The sequence below is a fragment of the Tachysurus vachellii genome, chromosome 10 (assembly GCF_030014155.1).
Source record: "Tachysurus vachellii isolate PV-2020 chromosome 10, HZAU_Pvac_v1, whole genome shotgun sequence".
In the NCBI taxonomy this organism is placed as follows: domain Eukaryota; kingdom Metazoa; phylum Chordata; class Actinopteri; order Siluriformes; family Bagridae; genus Tachysurus; species Tachysurus vachellii.
In genome coordinates, this window is record NC_083469.1 from 26,162,080 (window position 1) to 26,184,712 (window position 22,633).

A 22,633-nucleotide genomic window follows, 5' to 3' on the forward strand; every position below is an offset into this window, starting at 1 on the left:
CAGTAGTACAGTATATCAGGAGTGTTGTGTTTGTTTACATGGAGTCTGTGTTCAGTAGTACAGTATATCAGGAGTGTTGTGTTTGTTTACATGGAGTCTGTGTTCAGTAGTACAGTATATCAGGAGTGTTGTGTTTGTTTACATGGAGTCTGTGTTCAGTAGTACAGTATATCAGGAGTGTTGTGTTTGTTTACATGGAGTCTGTGTTCAGTAGTACAGTATATCAGGAGTGTTGTGTTTGTTTACATGGAGTCTGTGTTCAGTAGTACAGTATATCAGGAGTGTTGTGTTTGTTTACATGGAGTCTGTGTTCAGTAGTACAGTATATCAGGAGTGTTGTGTTTGTTTACATGGAGTCTGTGTTCAGTAGTACAGTATATCAGGAGTGTTGTGTTTTTTTACATGGAGTCTGTGTTCAGTAGTACAGTATATCAGGAGTGTTGTGTTTGTTTACATGGAGTCTGTGTTCAGAAGTACAGTATATCAGGAGTGTTGTGTTTGTTTACATGGAGTCTGTGTTCAGTAGTACAGTATATCAGGAGTGTTGTGTTTGTTTACATGGAGTCTGTGTTCAGTAGTACAGTATATCAGGAGTGTTGTGTTTGTTTACATGGAGTCTGTGTTCAGTAGTACAGTATATCAGGAGTGTTGTGTTTGTTTACATGGAGTCTGTGTTCAGTAGTACAGTATATCAGGAGTGTTGTGTTTGTTTTCATGGAGTCTGTGTTCAGCAGTACAGTATATCAGGAGTGTTGTGTTTGTTTACATGGAGTCTGTGTTCAGTAGTACAGTATATCAGGAGTGTTGTGTTTGTTTACATGGAGTCTGTGTTCAGTAGTACAGTATATCAGGGTGTTGTGTTTGTTTACATGGAGTCTGTGTTCAGCAGTACAGTATATCAGGAGTGTTGTGTTTGTTTACATGGAGTCTGTGTTCAGTAGTACAGTATATCAGGAGTGTTGTGTTTGTTTACATGGAGTCTGTGTTCAGTAGTACAGTATATCAGGAGTGTTGTGTTTGTTTACATGGAGTCTGTGTTCAGTAGTACAGTATATCAGGAGTGTTGTGTTTGTTTACATGGAGTCTGTGTTCAGTAGTACAGTATATCAGGAGTGTTGTGTTTGTTTACATGGAGTCTGTGTTCAGTAGTACAGTATATCAGGAGTGTTGTGTTTGTTTACATGGAGTCTGTGTTCAGCAGTACAGTATATCAGGAGTGTTGTGTTTGTTTACATGGAGTCTGTGTTCAGTAGTACAGTATATCAGGAGTGTTGTGTTTGTTTACATGGAGTCTGTGTTCAGTAGTACAGTATATCAGGAGTGTTGTGTTTGTTTACATGGAGTCTGTGTTCAGCAGTACAGTATATCAGGAGTGTTGTGTTTGTTTACATGGAGTCTGTGTTCATCAGTACAGTATATCAGGAGTGTTGTGTTTGTTTACATGGAGTCTGTGTTCAGTAGTACAGTATATCAGGAGTGTTGTGTTTGTTTACATGGAGTCTGTGTTCAGTAGTACAGTATATCAGGAGTGTTGTGTTTGTTTACATGGAGTCTGTGTTCAGTAGTACAGTATATCAGGAGTGTTGTGTTTGTTTACATGGAGTCTGTGTTCAGTAGTACAGTATATCAGGAGTGTTGTGTTTGTTTACATGGAGTCTGTGTTCAGTAGTACAGTATATCAGGAGTGTTGTGTTTGTTTACATGGAGTCTGTGTTCAGTAGTACAGTATATCAGGAGTGTTGTGTTTGTTTACATGGAGTCTGTGTTCAGTAGTACAGTATATCAGGAGTGTTGTGTTTGTTTACATGGAGTCTGTGTTCAGTAGTACAGTATATCAGGAGTGTTGTGTTTGTTTACATGGAGTCTGTGTTCAGTAGTACAGTATATCAGGAGTGTTGTGTTTGTTTACATGGAGTCTGTGTTTACATGGAGTCTGTGTTCAGCAGTACAGTATATCAGGAGTGTTGTGTTTGTTTACATGGAGTCTGTGTTCAGTAGTACAGTATATCAGGAGTGTTGTGTTTGTTTACATGGAGTCTGTGTTCAGTAGTACAGTATATCAGGAGTGTTGTGTTTGTTTACATGGAGTCTGTGTTCAGTAGTACAGTATATCAGGAGTGTTGTGTTTGTTTACATGGAGTCTGTGTTCAGTAGTACAGTATATCAGGAGTGTTGTGTTTGTTTACATGGAGTCTGTGTTCAGTAGTACAGTATATCAGGAGTGTTGTGTTTGTTTACATGGAGTCTGTGTTCAGTAGTACAGTATATCAGGAGTGTTGTGTTTGTTTACATGGAGTCTGTGTTCAGCAGTACAGTATATCAGGAGTGTTGTGTTTGTTTACATGGAGTCTGTGTTCAGTAGTACAGTATATCAGGAGTGTTGTGTTTGTTTACATGGAGTCTGTGTTCAGTAGTACAGTATATCAGGAGTGTTGTGTTTGTTTACATGGAGTCTGTGTTCAGTAGTACAGTATATCAGGAGTGTTGTGTTTGTTTACATGGAGTCTGTGTTCAGTAGTACAGTATATCAGGAGTGTTGTGTTTGTTTACATGGAGTCTGTGTTCAGAAGTACAGTATATCAGGAGTGTTGTGTTTGTTTACATGGAGTCTGTGTTCAGTAGTACAGTATATCAGGAGTGTTGTGTTTGTTTACATGGAGTCTGTGTTCAGTAGTACAGTATATCAGGAGTGTTGTGTTTGTTTACATGGAGTCTGTGTTCAGTAGTACAGTATATCAGGAGTGTTGTGTTTGTTTACATGGAGTCTGTGTTCAGTAGTACAGTATATCAGGAGTGTTGTGTTTGTTTACATGGAGTCTGTGTTCAGTAGTACAGTATATCAGGAGTGTTGTGTTTGTTTACATGGAGTCTGTGTTCAGTAGTACAGTATATCAGGAGTGTTGTGTTTGTTTACATGGAGTCTGTGTTCAGTAGTACAGTATATCAGGAGTGTTGTGTTTGTTTACATGGAGTCTGTGTTCAGTAGTACAGTATATCAGGAGTGTTGTGTTTGTTTACATGGAGTCTGTGTTCAGTAGTACAGTATATCAGGAGTGTTGTGTTTGTTTACATGGAGTCTGTGTTCAGTAGTACAGTATATCAGGAGTGTTGTGTTTGTTTACATGGAGTCTGTGTTCAGTAGTACAGTATATCAGGAGTGTTGTGTTTGTTTACATGGAGTCTGTGTTCAGCAGTACAGTATATCAGGAGTGTTGTGTTTGTTTACATGGAGTCTGTGTTCAGTAGTACAGTATATCAGGAGTGTTGTGTTTGTTTACATGGAGTCTGTGTTCAGTAGTACAGTATATCAGGAGTGTTGTGTTTGTTTACATGGAGTCTGTGTTCAGTAGTACAGTATATCAGGAGTGTTGTGTTTGTTTACATGGAGTCTGTGTTCAGCAGTACAGTATATCAGGAGTGTTGTGTTTGTTTACATGGAGTCTGTGTTCAGTAGTACAGTATATCAGGAGTGTTGTGTTTGTTTACATGGAGTCTGTGTTCAGTAGTACAGTATATCAGGAGTGTTGTGTTTGTTTACATGGAGTCTGTGTTCAGTAGTACAGTATATCAGGAGTGTTGTGTTTGTTTACATGGAGTCTGTGTTCAGTAGTACAGTATATCAGGAGTGTTGTGTTTGTTTACATGGAGTCTGTGTTCAGTAGTACAGTATATCAGGAGTGTTGTGTTTGTTTACATGGAGTCTGTGTTCAGTAGTACAGTATATCAGGAGTGTTGTGTTTGTTTACATGGAGTCTGTGTTCAGTAGTACAGTATATCAGGAGTGTTGTGTTTGTTTACATGGAGTCTGTGTTCAGTAGTACAGTATATCAGGAGTGTTGTGTTTGTTTACATGGAGTCTGTGTTCAGCAGTACAGTATATCAGGAGTGTTGTGTTTGTTTACATGGAGTCTGTGTTCAGTAGTACAGTATATCAGGAGTGTTGTGTTTGTTTACATGGAGTCTGTGTTCAGTAGTACAGTATATCAGGAGTGTTGTGTTTGTTTACATGGAGTCTGTGTTCAGTAGTACAGTATATCAGGAGTGTTGTGTTTGTTTACATGGAGTCTGTGTTCAGTAGTACAGTATATCAGGAGTGTTGTGTTGTTTACATGGAGTCTGTGTTCAGTAGTACAGTATATCAGGAGTGTTGTGTTTGTTTACATGGAGTCTGTGTTCAGTAGTACAGTATATCAGGAGTGTTGTGTTTGTTTACATGGAGTCTGTGTTCAGCAGTACAGTATATCAGGAGTGTTGTGTTTGTTTACATGGAGTCTGTGTTCAGCAGTACAGTATATCAGGAGTGTTGTGTTTGTTTACATGGAGTCTGTGTTCAGTAGTACAGTATATCAGGAGTGTTGTGTTTGTTTACATGGAGTCTGTGTTCAGTAGTACAGTATATCAGGAGTGTTGTGTTTGTTTACATGGAGTCTGTGTTCAGTAGTACAGTATATCAGGAGTGTTGTGTTTGTTTACATGGAGTCTGTGTTCAGTAGTACAGTATATCAGGAGTGTTGTGTTTGTTTACATGGAGTCTGTGTTCAGTAGTACAGTATATCAGGAGTGTTGTGTTTGTTTACATGGAGTCTGTGTTCAGTAGTACAGTATATCAGGAGTGTTGTGTTTGTTTACATGGAGTCTGTGTTCAGTAGTACAGTATATCAGGAGTGTTGTGTTTGTTTACATGGAGTCTGTGTTCAGCAGTACAGTATATCAGGAGTGTTGTGTTTGTTTACATGGAGTCTGTGTTCAGTAGTACAGTATATCAGGAGTGTTGTGTTTGTTTACATGGAGTCTGTGTTCAGTAGTACAGTATATCAGGAGTGTTGTGTTTGTTTACATGGAGTCTGTGTTCAGTAGTACAGTATATCAGGAGTGTTGTGTTTGTTTACATGGAGTCTGTGTTCAGTAGTACAGTATATCAGGAGTGTTGTGTTTGTTTACATGGAGTCTGTGTTCAGTAGTACAGTATATCAGGAGTGTTGTGTTTGTTTACATGGAGTCTGTGTTCAGTAGTACAGTATATCAGGAGTGTTGTGTTTGTTTACATGGAGTCTGTGTTCAGTAGTACAGTATATCAGGAGTGTTGTGTTTGTTTACATGGAGTCTGTGTTCAGTAGTACAGTATATCAGGAGTGTTGTGTTTGTTTACATGGAGTCTGTGTTCAGCAGTACAGTATATCAGGAGTGTTGTGTTTGTTTACATGGAGTCTGTGTTCAGTAGTACAGTATATCAGGAGTGTTGTGTTTGTTTACATGGAGTCTGTGTTCAGTAGTACAGTATATCAGGAGTGTTGTGTTTGTTTACATGGAGTCTGTGTTCAGCAGTACAGTATATCAGGAGTGTTGTGTTTGTTTACATGGAGTCTGTGTTCAGCAGTACAGTATATCAGGAGTGTTGTGTTTGTTTACATGGAGTCTGTGTTCAGTAGTACAGTATATCAGGAGTGTTGTGTTTGTTTACATGGAGTCTGTGTTCAGTAGTACAGTATATCAGGAGTGTTGTGTTTGTTTACATGGAGTCTGTGTTCAGTAGTACAGTATATCAGGAGTGTTGTGTTTGTTTACATGGAGTCTGTGTTCAGCAGTACAGTATATCAGGAGTGTTGTGTTTGTTTACATGGAGTCTGTGTTCAGTAGTACAGTATATCAGGAGTGTTGTGTTTGTTTACATGGAGTCTGTGTTCAGTAGTACAGTATATCAGGAGTGTTGTGTTTGTTTACATGGAGTCTGTGTTCAGCAGTACAGTATATCAGGAGTGTTGTGTTTGTTTACATGGAGTCTGTGTTCAGTAGTACAGTATATCAGGAGTGTTGTGTTTGTTTACATGGAGTCTGTGTTCAGTAGTACAGTATATCAGGAGTGTTGTGTTTGTTTACATGGAGTCTGTGTTCAGTAGTACAGTATATCAGGAGTGTTGTGTTTGTTTACATGGAGTCTGTGTTCATGAGTACAGTATATCAGGAGTGTTGTGTTTGTTTACATGGAGTCTGTGTTCAGTAGTACAGTATATCAGGAGTGTTGTGTTTGTTTACATGGAGTCTGTGTTCAGTAGTACAGTATATCAGGAGTGTTGTGTTTGTTTACATGGAGTCTGTGTTCAGTAGTACAGTATATCAGGAGTGTTGTGTTTGTTTACATGGAGTCTGTGTTCAGAGTACAGTATATCAGGAGTGTTGTGTTTGTTTACATGGAGTCTGTGTTCAGTAGTACAGTATATCAGGAGTTTTGTGTTGTTACATGGAGTCTGTGTTCAGTAGTACAGTATATCAGGAGTGTTGTGTTGTTACATGGAGTCTGTGTTCAGCAGTACAGTATATCAGGAGTGTTGTGTTTGTTTACATGGAGTCTGTGTTCAGTAGTACAGTATATCAGGAGTGTTGTGTTTGTTTACAAGGAGTCTGTGTTCAGTAGTACAGTATATCAGGAGTGTTGTGTTTGTTTACATGGAGTCTGTGTTCAGCAGTACAGTAAATCAGGAGTGTGTGTTTGTTTACATGGAGTCTGTGTTCAGGAGTACAGTATATCAGGAGTGTTGTGTTTGTTTACATGGAGTCTGTGTTCAGTAGTACAGTATATCAGAGTGTTGTGTTTGTTTACATGGAGTCTGTGTTCAGCTAGTACAGTATATCAGGAGTGTTGTGTTTGTTTACATGGAGTCTGTGTTCAGTAGTACAGGATATCAGGAGTGTTGTGTTTGTTTACATGGAGTCTGTGTTCAGCAGTACAGTATATCAGGAGTGTTGTGTTTGTTTACATGGAGTCTGTGTTCAGTAGTACAGTATATCAGGAGTGTTGTGTTTTGTTTACATGGAGTCTGTGTTCAGTAGTACAGTATATCAGGAGTGTTGTGTTTGTTTACATGGAGTCTGTGTTCAGTAGTACAGTATATCAGGAGTGTTGTGTTTGTTTACATGGAGTCTGTGTTCAGTAGTACAGTATATCAGGAGTGTTGTGTTTGTTTACATGGAGTCTGTGTTCAGCAGTACAGTATATCAGGAGTGTTGTGTTTGTTTACATGGAGTCTGTGTTCAGTAGTACAGTATATCAGGAGTGTTGTGTTTGTTTACATGGAGTCTGTGTTCAGTAGTACAGTATATCAGGAGTGTTGTGTTTGTTTACATGGAGTCTGTGTTCAGTAGTACAGTATATCAGGAGTGTTGTGTTTGTTTACATGGAGTCTGTGTTCAGAAGTACAGTATATCAGGAGTGTTGTGTTTGTTTACATGGAGTCTGTGTTCAGCAGCGTGTGAAGATATCCCACCGGTACACGAGGAAGAGGAAGACAAGCTACTGCTTTTACTGGTAGAGAAGTACCAGTATTTACCGTGTGGTTACAATGTGGAAGAAAGAGATCTACTGTATGTCAAGGTTTTAACTTCTTTAGTCATTGGTTCTTAAAAAAAAAATCCATGATCTAGAATCTCCCAGGTGACTTCTAGATGTTGGCACTCTTTATCTTGGAGATTTAACCGCTGCTTATCTGGTGATCTGCCTTCAGACCTGATCATGTTCTTTGTTTCAGTCTTCTCTATAGACGTCCTCCACTGTACAGGTTCCTGGCGTGTCTCCAGCCACGTCATCATCCCTTCCGCTCCTTCTGATTACTCCGAAAGGAACGATCGTGAAGTAAACACGGGGTCCTTCAGGCCTTGTGAATGGATGAATATTCTTTTTCTTCCATTTCTGATTCAGTCAGCCAATAAAACGAGGCCTTCCACTGTTGGGCCCCTGAGCAAGGCCCTTAACCATCAATTGCTCAGCTGTGTAAAAAATGATGAGATAATGTAAGTCGCTCTGGATAAAGGCGTCTGCCAAATGATGTAAATGTAAATGTAAATGTATGTGACAGAGATAAGATGTTCCTCGCTGGTTACCGTGAAGGAGCAGGAATTTGTATGAGATCAAAGACATTAAGACAAAAACATGCTCTCGAATGAACTTCTGGGCAAAGAAACACACACAGAGGAACAAGCTGTCTGTCATCTTCTGCATTCATGAGCTCACAGAGCAGGGGCGTAGCCATCATTTAAAAAGTGGGGGGGACGAAATGTCTAGTGTTATCTGTTTTTTTTTTTCTTTTCAGTTTTTACACAGCTGAGCAATTGATGGTTAAGGGCCTTGCTCAGGGGCCCAACAGTGGAAGGCCTCGTCTTATTGGCTGACTGAATCAGAAATGGAAGAAAAAGAATATTCATCCATTCACAAGGCCTGAAGGACCCCGTGTTTACTTCACGATCGTTCCTTTCGGAGTAATCAGAAGGAGCGGAAGGGATGATGACGTGGCTGGAGACACGCCAGGAACCTGTACAGTGGAGGACGTCTATAGAGAAGACTGAAACAAAGAACATGATCAGGTCTGAAGGCAGATCACCAGATAAGCAGCGGTTAAATCTCCAAGATTTTTTTTTCAGTTAACCTTTGTGTAAATGACAGGTTTTATTTTTAATCATGATTTTTTTAATCATGCTTTATATGTGTTATGATTATATATGATTATAAAACAGAAAGAAAGAAAGAACTAGAACAGCTTGCCACTAGGACAATACCCTTAAAAGGACATCTTTGTACCTTTTTTACATTTTTTACATTACCCATCATCCTTTGCACCACGTCATCCACCATGTTTGTTTCCCGTCTTCACCTGTCTGTTCACCCGGACTCTATTTATACTCATCACCACCGTCTTCACTCATTGTCGGTTATCGTCTTTACTACGTTGTATGTATGTGTGATTTACCTGCTCCTTATTATTAAAATGACATCTTTAATGTCACTATTCGTCGTCCTCGTCTCTGTCGTGTACATACAGTGACACACACTTGATATTATGTAGAATTGGCAGTTAAACATGCTGTAAAATCTCAGTTCAACATTATCTTTATTCTTATTTGAAGGGTTTTGATAACACACTTGTTAAAACAAAAGACGTTATAAAAGAGTTTATATAACGTTTGTCAAAGCAGCTATTTTTCCTTATAATCCTTTAAATTAAAACTTGCTAATTATTCAACAAGAGCAACAGGCAGAGTTACTAAACATTGTGCAACACAATTCTGATACCATGTGCCAACTTATGCTTGACATTTTTATAAAAAAGGAGTGAAGCGTTTTTTGCCCCTTTGAGCTCAACGTAACCGAATGATGGACCGCGGGTGCGACTCGAGCTACAGTACTGGGGGCGCGTGATGATGACATGACAAGTGAGTGACTGATAGATCGTCATGTATAGACGATCTTAAACTTTCTTGTCTCTTTGAATTTTAAATCACTCTGCATTTATATACATTGCTCCATTAAAACCTCAACACGTGGTGAACACAACTCTCCACTAAAAAAGTGAGGGGGACGAATTTACTTTTTATAAATGTCCCCCGCGTCCCCCGCGTAATCTACGCCCCTGTCACAGAGGTCTGTGATTGGGCAGTGTGATTGTGATTGATGGGGAAAGAAAGACTATCATCATAAATACCTTTATCTATCCATAATTCCTTCCCTCGTTCGTGTGGACCAACCAAGATGAATCCGAAACATCAAAAATAAATAACAGTCCAGCAGAGTTAATATGAATATCTGTCCATCGTGACTTTACAGGATATTTTTCACGCTTTGTTTTATAAACAAAGACATCTCCTTTTTATCAGCTTAACCAGATAGTGTGTTTGTTCGTTCCTGCAGCTGAACGAATCTGGCGGCTGAAAGCTCGTGAAAAGCCTGCATGTTAATAATGAATAGTGTTGGCAGACAGGAAGAATAGCCTCCCTCCTGCGTAATTGCTATTGTGTTTGTCTCAGGGGAGAGCTTATTTTGGACCACTCGTACCGTCATCCTCCTCGACGATCAGCGCTGTGCCTCGTAACGGCTGCCCTGGAGCTGCGTTCACGGGGGGGGGGGGAGACATCAGGATTCTGGGGGAAAAAAAAAAAAAAACGTCCCAAGTGTCTGGTTTGGGATTTTTTTTTTTCTTTCAATTTTCTTATGTCTGAGAAAAGAGAGAGAGAGAGAGAGAGAGAGGTCTCTCTGTGTCTGGGTCTCTGTGTGAAGTGCTCTCGATAGCGACTGCCCACCACTTCTGAGTCTTCAGGGCTTTACGGCTCGAGCACTCGAGCTAAAACCAAGAAGTTAAGCTCCTGCTCTGACCGTCTGTGGGCTTTTTTCTCCTGGAGAGAACCGTGGGCTGGTGTGGCTTACTGTCAAAGGGCCGCTCTGAAAATAGGGCTCCGTCCTCAGGGCATGATGCAAGTTCGCAGTAAGCAGTTAATCAAAGCGGCGACTGCTCGAACCTTCCTGTCGACAGAAAAAAAAAGCAGCAGGTTGAAACAGCTGATGTGAGAAAACACTCAGAGATAACACAAGCACACACTGATACTCACGTGTAAAGAGGTGGAGATTATACACTAAACACACCTCAGATCAGTCCGTGGTGTAGGAAATGTTTTAGGGCGATTTTTTAGGATTTGGTCCGTATCAGGATATATATATATATAATACACACACACACACACACACACACACACACACACACACACACACACACACACACCTCAAGCTTAACCTTTGTTTTTAAGAAAAACAGCCGAATCCATCAGATCTGCTGTTGGTCTGAACAAGTAAAATGTCACGACAAGCTGCTATTAACTTAGACTGAAAAATAATAAACTGTATGTGCAGTTTGTCCTTTTGGGGCTCTATTTTAATACCTCCAAACTAACCCTGCTACCTCTTTTACCTCTTTTACCTTTCTTTCTTTCTTTCTTTCTTTCTTTCTTTCTTTCTTTCTTTCTTTCTTTCTTTCTTTCTTTCTTTCTTTCTTTCAGCTCAATATTTGTCTCTCTCACTCTATCTCTCTTAGCAGAATGACTTTCTTTCTTTCTTTCTTTCTTTCTTTCTTTCTTTCTTTCTTTCTTTCTTTCTTTCAGCTCAATATCTGTCTCTCTCTATCTCTCTTAGCCCAATGACTCTTTCGTTCTTTCTTTCTTTCTTTCTTTCTTTCTTTCTTTCTTTCTTTCTTTCTTTCTTTCTTTCTTTCTTTCTTTCTTTCAGCTCAATATTTGTCTCTCTCACTCTATCTCTCTTAGCAGAATGACTTTCTTTCTTTCTTTCTTTCTTTCTTTCTTTCTTTCTTTCTTTCTTTCTTTCCTTCTTTCTTTCTTTCTTTCTTTCTTTCTTTCTTTCTTTCTTTCAGCTCAATATTTGTCTCTCTCACTCTATCTCTCTTAGCCCAATTATTTTCTTTCTTTCTTTCTTTCTTTCTTTCTTTCTTTCTTTCTTTCTTTCTTTCTTTCTTTCTTTCTTTCTTTCTTTCTTTCTTTCAGCTCAATATTTGTCTCTCTCACTCTATCTCTCTTAGCCCAATGACTTTCTTTCTTTCTTTCTTTCTTTCTTTCTTTCTTTCTTTCTTTCTTTCTTTCTTTCTTTCTTTCTTTCTTTCTTTCTTTAGGCTCAGTATCTGTCTCTCTCAATCTATCTCTCTTAGCCCAATGACTCTTTCTTTCTTTCTTTCTTTCTTTCTTTCTTTCTTTCTTTCTTTCTTTCTTTCTTTCTTTCAGCTCAATATCTGTCTCTCTCTATCTCTCTTAGCCCAATGACTCTTTCTTTCTTTCTTTCTTTCTTTCTTTCTTTCTTTCTTTCTTTCTTTCTTTCTTTCTTTCGTTCGTTCGTTCGTTCGTTCGTTCATTTGTTGATTTTATTCAGGGATTTGAAAACACACTCCAGTCATGTTGGATGCATGAGAACCAACCCCGTTAATAGAATATTTGTACGCAGTTTAATTACATTTTTTCACTTAGTTCAACCTTAAACCCTTTAAGGAGGTAAAGACTCTTCAAGTAGGCAAAGAATCCCTTAAGGCTGTGCACCTCAAGATCTTGATAGGCGATGGGTCAGATAATAATAATATAAAATAATATAAAATTAGATGTCACACAAGACTTTTAATTCTGTAAAAAGCATTCTGAAAAAAAAAATCAAAAATACAACCAACAAATAAAATGACTCAATCAAAATATCAGGCAAATTAATTCCATGAAGGAGGACGTACGATAGGATGCCTTGAATAAATTATCCACAAATGGATCTTTAATATATTTATGCTTGAAAATCAAATAAAAATAAATGATGAGCTGTTCGTGTGTCACAGGGACTTTTAATTTGTTCTGGCACAAGGAGGATGTAAATATGGAGCAGGTCCATATCTCAGTCAAAATAATCCCTGGATGAAAACCAACAGCCAGAATAGATAAGGCAAGAGTCCAGGGAAGGAAGCCATGTCTGACTGAGGAAGACCAAGCTCACACAGATCATGTGACTCTGTCTCTGAGCAGGGGGTGGAGTTTCAGATCAGGACACAGGTCACATGATGTAGTTTATTCAGATCCATCACCCCGTTATGTTACTGACTTATTTAGTAATCTCCTTCCTCTTCCTCATTCTTATCTTTGCTGTTGAGCTGACTGTTTTTACAGCACTGATGAAGGATGGAGCGGAATGACAGGGCTTCTGAAAAATCAGATATATAAATATCAGATTTATTATCTAATAATGTTACTTCAGAGACACGTGAAACAGAATGATACAAACGGAACAGACATTTCTCATAATTTTGTTATTATAAAGTTATTTTACAGTTATCTGAACTACCACTGATTTAGGGGGGCACGGTGGCTTAGTGGTTAGCATGTTCACCTCACACCTCCAGGGTTGGGGGTTCGATTCCCGCCTCCGCCGAACTAATATTCTTTCTTTCTCCAGGAGATCCAGAGCTATAATAAGCTAGAATAAATATTTTTTGGAAGCAGATATAAGTACGTAAAATGTATCTGAAATCAATTTGTTTCAAATATTTGAAACAATTTGAAATCAAATATTTTAGACTTGCCAGAAGCCAGAAACAAGAGCTGGTCTGAGAGGGTTCTGGTGCTGTAAAGGGTTATGGTCAGCTATAAAGTTTACTCATAACCTGGTTACAACATATGGATATTACATTCAGGTTCAAGGAATACTAAAAATAATTGTTCTGGATTAAAATGTAAAAAATAAATAAATAAATAAATAAATAAGTTTTAATGTAGAATAGGGGTGCACGGTGGCTTAGTGTTCGCCTCACACCTCCAGGGTTGGGGGTTCGATTCCCACCTCCACCTTGTGTGTGTGGAGTTTGCATGTTCTCCCCGTGCCTCGGGGGTTTCCTCCGGGTACTCCGGTTTCCTCCCCGGTCCAAAGACATGCATGGTAGGTTGATTGGCATCTCTGGAAAATTGTCCGTAGTGTGTGATTGTGTGAGTGAATGAGAGTATGTGTGTGTGTGTGTGCCCTGCAATGGGTTGGCACTCCGTCCAGGGTGTATCCTGCCTTGATGCCCGATGACACCTGAGATAGGCACAGGCTCCCCGTGACCCGAGGTAGTTCAGATAAGCGGTAGAAGATGAATGAATGAATAATGTAGAATAGAAATGGCTTATTAATTCGAAATTAAGGATTCTTAGTTTCATGAAAAGGTTCCAGTGTTGTTGGATTACACATGATTCGTTTTATCTTTTCATGCTTTCATGCTTGTCAGTAACAACGATCCCTTAAAGACTGATAACACGACTATCATCTCGATTCTTAATTTTTCGTCAACATTTTAAAGTAACATTTCCTGTTTGTTCCACTTTCTTCTTAATCTAGAACTTGGAGTGTTACCTATTATTATCCGAATAAACAGATAAACAACATAAGGCACATAAAACCAGTCAATATGTATTCAAAACCGCAAAGTCTGAGCCGGCTCGTTGTTCCTCGTCGTATCGACACACTATTAAACCGTCACACTCGAATTTGCCAGCGTGTGAGATGTGATTGATTGCAGTCTCTTGGCTTTTGAACCTGATCACTGATGCATTAATACAAAGGAAATTCATTATTGATGGTGTGAATAACAGCACGATCCAAATAACAATAAGAAGCTATACGCTACAGAAGTGCTTTTTAATGGATTCTTTAAATAGTACACTTCCCAGACACTCTCAAGTGTATGTTTGCTTTGCTTTCAGGAAAATAATCTGCGTATGCGATATTAGAATAAGAAGAGGCCGCAAATTATGCTCAATACGGCGGTATCGTTTAAGCCCCGCCCCTCAGAATTAAACAGCCAATCAGCTTGTTATCAGATGTTACTAGGAAGCCCGATTCTAACACTAACAAGTGTACAGATATGGAGTGTTTTGCTGTTTGTAATGTTGAAATATAAAATAACAGAACACGATGCCAACTCCGAAGCATGGTGGTGGTTGCGTCACATTAATCTTTACAAATAGGCTATTGATTTGAATATGAAATGAAATTCAGCCTGCGATTATTATTTAACTATCGCTAGTTAAATAATATCAAGTAAGGTATAAAACACTGTGTCACGCTATTACAGGGTGACGAAGAGATGAAGATTCTCTGTTATCAACTCTCAAGTTTCAGAAGACATCACATTTTAAAGCCCGTCTTGTTTCTTTTAAACCGTATCAGTTCACTAACGATTAATGTTTTTATTTATTCCAAATTAACGTTTACATTTTAATTCATTTATTTTTAAACTGGTGTTACTTTAGCATCTCTCTTTCTCTCTCTCTCTCGCTCTCTCTCCACTAATGTTGGGAAAAAAAATCTGAAAGAAAGTCAGGAAACTAAAAAGTTACAGCTTTACCGTCGACTACGATCGTGTTGATGCAGAACTCATGTGGGTTAAAACAGCAGATTAAAAGTATTAGATCTAGAGGCAAGAAATTGGATGATGTAATCTGTGTGTGTGTGTGTGTGTGTGTGTGTGTGCACCTCAGGATGTGGAGATCCGCACGAACGCGGCGCTGTACCTCCCTCAGATCAGCGAGCTGTTGAACAGAGTTCCTCGGCAGATGCTGCTGCTGCTGAAGACCAACGACCTCCTGAGGGGCATCGAGACGGTTCTGCAGACCCGCGCCAGCTCCAGCGCCTTCATCAGCATGAGCCGCTGCTGTACACGAGCACTCGCCAGGTAACACACACACACACACACTCACACACACACACACACACTGACAAACTGTGTTCCGACAAACAGCAATACTTTTCTCACTCACAAGGTGAAAGCTTTGAAACTTCATCAGAAGTTCTTATCTGTTTTTCATCAAATGATGGTGATGATGAGGATGATGATGATGATGATGATGATGATGATGATGATGATGATGATATTGTGACCGATTACACGTCCAATTGTAGCTCCGAAACATAATCTAAACGTGTGTGAGGTTAAAAAAAAATCCCAGACAGGTTTTAGACGTCTCTTTTAAACAGTCACGTCATGTTTGTACATAAACTTTTCAGCTTGAGGTTAAGGTTAAGCTCGAAAGAAGATAAATAAAAACATTTAAACATTGTTTGAAATGAAATCTTGTTTTGTTTTGGGGAACCTGGAGATGATAAAGTATGTTGTGGCTCTTTTTTAAGGTTTAGACACAACATCTGTCTGTCAAAAATAAACTTCTAACATGCAAAACTCCAATAACTGTGAAGAACTGATATATAATGTAATATAATATATCGTCGCTGTCGGGCGGAAACCTCGTATGTCCAAATTTGGTCAATTTCATATTTTTTCACATATCGATGCTATTGGTCAGTCCCCACGTGGGTCTGTTATTTTTACAAGTTATTAACCAATCTAAAGTCTTGAAAATAGCTTGAGGGCAAATCTCATAACTCCATTGGACACTTCAACTGTCCACCTCTTCCTCACTCCGTGGGAGAGCTTCACGGCATATTTCTCCTCAAGAAGAGTCGCAACGAATCAACACGTCTTCTGAGGTAAATGTCTTAAAACACTGGGCTCAAAGAAAAAAAAATCTTTACCCCCGCTAGTTCTGGTGCTCGTCTGAGGACAGGAATTTAGCGCAAGACAATCCACTGTAACGCGGACTAAACCCTGTGTACTGCAGATAAGGTACAGCGTTTTTTTCATTTCCTGAAAAGTAACGGTTTTGGAGATACGAGGATTCCGTCTGACAGCGACGATATAATGTAATACAACAGTATTTAATATAGTAATCATGCTGGTCCGTGACTCGTGGGATGTCTTCAGAGTATGGACAATATGAACGTTGTGATCAAGGTGTAGAAATACAGATGACCAACACGTTTAAGTTTTTTTTTTTTTTTTTAACTTGAACCTTGCCAGTGTTTGGTGTAATGATCTGACTCAAGTGTCAGCAGTCAGCGGCCATATTGATTTATTCGCACAGTTTTAATGAAGAACTCTGTGACTGTGTGAAGGATTTGTACGTGTGTGTGTGTGTGTGTGTGTGGGAGTATGGGACTGGGTTTGAGAGAGAGAGAGAGAGAGAGAGAGAGAGAGATGGTGATGACTGTAAAATCGGAGTGAGAGAGAGATTTGAAAAGAAAGAAAGAGCATCCAGACATGAAACTCGATGTCATCCGCCTGAGTGCGTCTTTATTAAAACCAAATGGGAGCAGAATGCAGAATGCAGATCTAAAATCCATTACCAGCTCCTGAACCCACGTACATCAGGACACACAAGCGAGAGAGAGAGCGAGAGAGAGAGAGAGTATGACTCGGACATGACATGTTTGTCACACTGATATAGTTTGATCTGTAGTATCATTATCTCTACAAAGCTGTAAGTTAGCGCTCGACTCCTCGGCCTTGTTTTACAAACCACAAGCCTCTTATCCTAATGATTTACATTATGCCTGTAAATCGTTCTTAATACCTTATTGTTTCCGTGGTAACACACACAAACGAGTCTAAAAAACGTGTGTGATCATCGAGTCTCCAGTGTCAGTGTGGGGAGAGACGGTTCTGATGTTCATAGCCTCTGTAACGTTAGCGATATTGAACTCGCCTCCTACTTCGACAGGAAGTGCACCTGTACACCTGTGCACCTGTACACCTGTACACCTGTCCACCTGTGCACCTGTACACCTGTACACCTGTCCACCTGTGCACCTGTACATCTGTAGACCTGTAGACCTGTACACCTGTACACTTGTGCACCTGTACACCTGTCCACCTGTGCACCTGTCCACCTGTGCACCTGTACACCTGTACATCTGTACTCCTGTACACTTGTGTACCTGACCACCTGTACATCTGTACACCTGTACACTTGTGCACCTGTACACCTGTACACCTATACTCCTGTACATCTGTAGACCTGTACACCTGTACATCTGTAGGCCTGTACATCTGTAGGCCTGTACACCTGTACACCTGTACATCTGTACACCTGTACTCCTGTACATCTGTATACCTGTACACTTGTGTACCTGTCCACCACCCAAAGATCTCCGCTGCTTTTCCATGGATGGATGAGGCAGAGGGGGCGCCAATACATCACGCATAGCAAAAGACGAGCTAGTTCCAGTAATCGTACACCTACTAAGTGACCTATGCGGTATGACAAAATGACCAATGCGTAGCGTGTCATTCAATACGCTGCTTTAAATATTTATAAATGTACCAGAAAGCAGCAGGAGTTTTCCTTCCAGATTCGTCATTCATAACGTAAGCAGATATTCCAGCATTCAATACAAGACAAAAGCATTGGGTGGATGATCAGGGGTCAAAAAAATACAAATCTGCTTCGAAGAGTCTTTCATACAGTACTTACAGTACGTCTGTGTATGATGTGAAGTAAATATACGGAATAGCGACGATAGCGGCTCTGTTCATGACTCGGGTTTGTTTACAGGTGTAATAAAGGTGTAATAAAGTGCTTATGATTATTTTAATATTAATAGGTTTCATTTATATAGTGAAATATATTCACAGTATTTCTTTTATCCAGGTTGTTTTATCGTTTCGGACATTAAACTAAAAAAAAAAACCTAATGTACAAAAGCAAAGAAACATGAAAGGGGAAGAAAAGACTTTTTATTATACAGCTTTCAGTCTTCTAATATTTTCAGATTTTATAACAGCCATATAAAGAAAAATTCCGATCTCATCCGTCACCCTGGCCCTGACCCTGAACTTTCTCGGAAATTTAAAAATCCTGCACATACTTTGTCAAAATATCATCAATATTCTATGATTCTCCGAAGAGCAGAAAAAAATGGCGGCGGATAAATAAGGACCGTAGAGAGAGCTGGGTTTTTTTGACACGTGGTTGTGTAGATTATCACGTTTCCGAGTGACGTACGAACCTCCTTATAGACGTTATCTTTGCGCGGCGTAACGGATCGGGCACGTCCGTGCGAGTCGGCGCTCTGAGCTTCGTCTAGCTGTCACTCGCACACTCGCAGGCTTCTCCCAGCAAGCGCTTAATAATTCATCAGTTGCTCCTGAGGTGCTACTGAATCCTGCGTGTCCCCGTATGAAATATTGAACATGACTCTTTTCAAGCTACTGCGAGTTATGCAATCAGAGCTCGGGGATTGCTGGCAGGCTAAAGCGCTAGAAGTAAGCATGTCGAGAGCGCATGCTCCGGTAAAAAGCTGTCGGGTCTGTAGGTGTAGCGGAGCTCAGTCTGCTCTTCGCTTCGCTGCAGCTCACGTCGTGTCGCCGTGGCGTACGAAGCTCTCTGAAGTTCGGAGGGATGATGCAGTCAGGGTGACACTTCAAATCCGCCTCATCGCCTTGACTTCACTTAGCATCATCATACGCAAGCGGTTTCTGACCGTGTTTAACCATAAACAGGTTCAAACACCAATATCACATCATCTGAGACAGATAAAAGGATTAAAGCGCCGCCGCATCGCTCCGTTTCGTTTGACTCGTGCCGCAGAACGATCAGCGTGTAGAAAGGAATTGTGAACATAATGTAGGAAAATGTTCAGAAAAATGAAGATTAAGATTAAAGAAGTTCACGTCAATGATAAAGATTCGCGTCCGCGACATTTACGGACAGAGTTTTTTAGTCAAGCGGTAAACCAACGATGTGTGACATCACTGTAAAAAGGGGTGGGGCTAGAATTAAAACTCGAGTCATCCCTGAGTGTTCAGTAGGTTTTTGTAGGAGTTGTGTACTTTAAATATTTTGTAAAATGCACTTGAAATTCTGTCTGATTTTGTTTAGCTGAAAGTATTGGCACCCCTGGCTGGTGTTTTTTATTGGGGGTCTGTAGGTTAAATGGGGAATACATTTAAAGCAGTCAGTCTATAACATCTATAAGACAGGCATCACACACACACGCACACACACACACACACACACACACGCCAGCATTTGATCTACAGTGTTCTCTCTTGGTTGTCGTGTTGTCAGGGGAGAAAGTGAGACGTGATGAATGTTTTTGTTGTTCAGTTTAAAGCCGCGTTGGTAGGAATGTGTGCGATTTTGGAGAGTCATTGTTTTTCCCCCTGAGGTTATTCAGCTAAAACACTTCCCTCCTCTCTCTCTCTCTTAATTCCCCCACCCGCCCTCTCTCCACACACACACACACACACACACACACACACACATTGCTGAACAGACGTTAATATTGCATGACCATGAACCAACATGCAGTCAATTTACTTAATCTGCTCTAATCTCTCTCTCTCTCTCTCTCTCTCTCTCTCTCTCTCACTCTCACTCTCTCTCTCTCTCTCTCTCTCTCTCTCTCTCTCTGTCTCTCTGTGTGTCATTCTCTCCCCCTCCCTTCTCCTGTCTTTGACTCTCCTCCCCATTTTTTCTCTTACTCTGTCCGTCTAACGATCGTCTTTTTATCCGTCTGTCTTCTCCTTCCTACCTTTACACCTCCTTCTCTCTCTCTTTCAGTTATAAGAGAAGTAAGACCGACTCGAGGATGAGGAGGCTGCAGATCAGCGTGTCCGAAGCTCTCTCTCTGTGTCAGATCAGTCTGTATGAAGTGGTCTTGTGGATTCGGAGCTCATCGTTGGTGAAGTGGATGTGTTACACGCTCGGCTGTTTGCCCTTCATGCACTGAGGGGGTTAAAATGGGTTAAAAACGGACTGCCGCACTGCCTCGCTGCCTCTCCTCCGTCTCGTCATCACTCCATCCACACGGAGACGCGAGAGTCACAGAGTTAAACCTGGAACTGCTGTTTATCATCATTGTAATCAGTCAAACTCATGTTGTACAGATGTGATGTATTTGATCATTTGAAATAAAAAAACACACACAAATACACACTGTATGTCATTTAAATATATCTGGAAAATATCAGCAGGTGTAAATAAAATCTGATGGTGCATTTACTATCGATAGAAACAGAAATAAAGTAAATTGCGTGTAAAATGACCTCGAGAGCGATTCAGTCCTCCAATCAGGACAGATCAACATTAACTAGCGCTAGCCTTGGATCGCAGAGTTAGCGTAACGTCACGGATGTTCATGAAACGTTTAATATTTATGTTACGTTCGCTCCACCCATAGCGTCCGGGTTTAATCTGTGTGGGTTTCCTAAACACGTCACATTTCGGATTGTTTTATTCCTCCCTATATTCCATGCTAATTTGCATATTTTCAGACCTAGCTGAATAAATTTCTAGTTAGCATTTGTAATGACATAAATTGTTGTTAGCAAGCTGGCTAACAATGTTCTGATTAAACTTACCTGATTGCACTGATTGCAGGAGCGTGACCCGGATGTGAAGACGTCTTGACCTCTTGATTTTTCCTTCAGCGGATCATTTGGTGCTGTTCGTATTTTTTTAAATAAAAATCATTTTGTTTGTATGAATTTGTGCATTTGAAAAATTTTTTCTTCTCGACTTTTCTGTCGCTCTGGATTTGTATTTCTTTTGAAATTTTAGTCAGGTTGCCGAAACGCGCCGCGACGCCGAGACGGACGTCGGAACGTTTATAGTTTGTCTGAACGTTGAAGAGTTTCCAAAATTGTAAAACTTTAAAAGAAAATAGTTTAGATTTGTTTACGTTATCATTTATTTATTTATTTGCAATTTTACATAACCTTAATTTTAGTTAGCTAGTTAAAGTGTTTGTTAAGCTGTTGCTATAGAAACAGTGACTGGTACAGAATGTAATATTTAATACAATTTATTTTTAAGAGGAATAAAACACTTTGGGGAAAAACAAATCCTCATTTTTAAACTCTAAAAAATATAATTACATAATTGTATTATTTTTTTTCTTAAATTCCTGATGTATATATTGCATTCTTTCTTTTTTATCTGTGGTATAAATGTGTCATATTAAGAATCTCAAAATGATTATTACTTGATTGTTGAATAATTATTAGAATTATTATAACTAATATTTTTCTTTTTCTTCCGGCTGTATTCTTTTTTTTTAAACAATTCTTTCATTCCTTTGTCCTTATGCCCAGTTGTTTAAACCTGAACAGACATTTTAATGATCTGAAAACAATCGTATTAATGTCTCAGTGATGGTCTGTTGATATACAGTATGTTTATGCATATTAATATATTGAATTGTAATAAATTAAAGAGAAATGAATATGCTGAGGTGAGGTGAGATCATCACACGTGACAGACGACATCTTCCTCAAGCAATTTTTATATTTTTTGGAATATAATGGCACCCTTATGAAGCGCCGCTGGTCAGAGGTGTATTGATGAGCCTGGGACAAAACCCAAGGGCAGGTTAGAGATCCATTAAACTACTTCTCTGTGCTTCTGTTGGGTTCCTCAGGTGATTATGTGGTGTTAGATCATCCCAGCAGGTCTTCATGAAGAGCCCAAAGGCAGCGGCAAGCAGCGGAGCAATTCCAGTGAGTCTCTGAATTCCCCAGAGCAGAAAAAGACACAGAGAGAAAGAGAGAGAGCGAGAGAGAGAGAGAGTTGGTGAGATCTCCAGGCATCTATGTGATGGACACACTTATCTGCTCAACAGGTTTCAACACTAAATGGCTTTCCGTCTAGGCAGGGTGCCATGTTTTTTTGGCCTCATAGCTGAAAAGAGATTTCAGAGACATGGTTTCATGCTTCACAATAACGTGCCATTTAGTTGCCTAAAGAATAAATTCGAGCTGCTGCATTTCCAGGAAAGTGCTAGAACACGAGAACACGTGGCAATTAATACAGAGATAAAAGGCAATCATGCTGACTGACTACATAATTCCACCAGAAGGTTATTTTGCTTTTATGCCGTTAATAAAAACATTAGATTCGTCATCGGTGTTGTGGATAATACATTACACTCAGTGGCATTTCCAGGTATAGCAATCAATGACTGGGGGAAGAATCGGTGCGCATCAGGGTTAGATAAATCACTCACTTATTAATGACCCTGTTGGAAAAGTAACAGCTTATAAATCACAGGGTTATATTAATGCGCTCCTTCACGTGTGTTACCGTTTCTATAGCAACAGATTATTCACAGGGGCTTGTAATTGTTATAATAAACGAATTATTATTTAAAAAAAAAAAAAGAAAAACATAATTGTCGATGTGGTCAAACTATGTAAACAAACAAACAAAAAAAAACGTTTATGGAAGGAGTCTCCAGGTTAACCAGCTTAGGAGTTCTACGCTTTTGCATCAATTTTTTTTTTCGCACGTATCAATATGTTATGAATGAAACCATTTAATTGTGTTGTTATTTGAATGGATTTCAAGACTGGGCCTCGGTAAGCAGAACTCCAGGGCCAGACCCTGACCCACATGAAAAACCCATCCATCTATATCACAAAGCTGAGGCAGGTGCTGCCAAATGTAATCATGGAGGTAATGGGCCTGC

The 22,633-nt window shown here is 39.7% G+C and overlaps 1 protein-coding gene across 1 annotated transcript in view; it reads left to right on the forward strand.

Annotated features, from left to right (window-relative positions):
* Positions 1-20,557, forward strand: part of adck1 (aarF domain containing kinase 1) — a 111,415-nt gene extending 90,858 nt beyond the window's left edge. The window contains exons 10-11 of the mRNA XM_060880497.1: positions 14,809-15,002; positions 19,729-20,557. Of these exons, the coding sequence (XP_060736480.1) occupies positions 14,809-15,002; positions 19,729-19,897 (363 nt within the window). The 3' untranslated portion in view covers positions 19,898-20,557. The remainder of the gene's footprint in view (positions 1-14,808; positions 15,003-19,728) is intronic.
* The last annotated feature ends 2,076 nt before the right edge of the window (positions 20,558-22,633 follow it).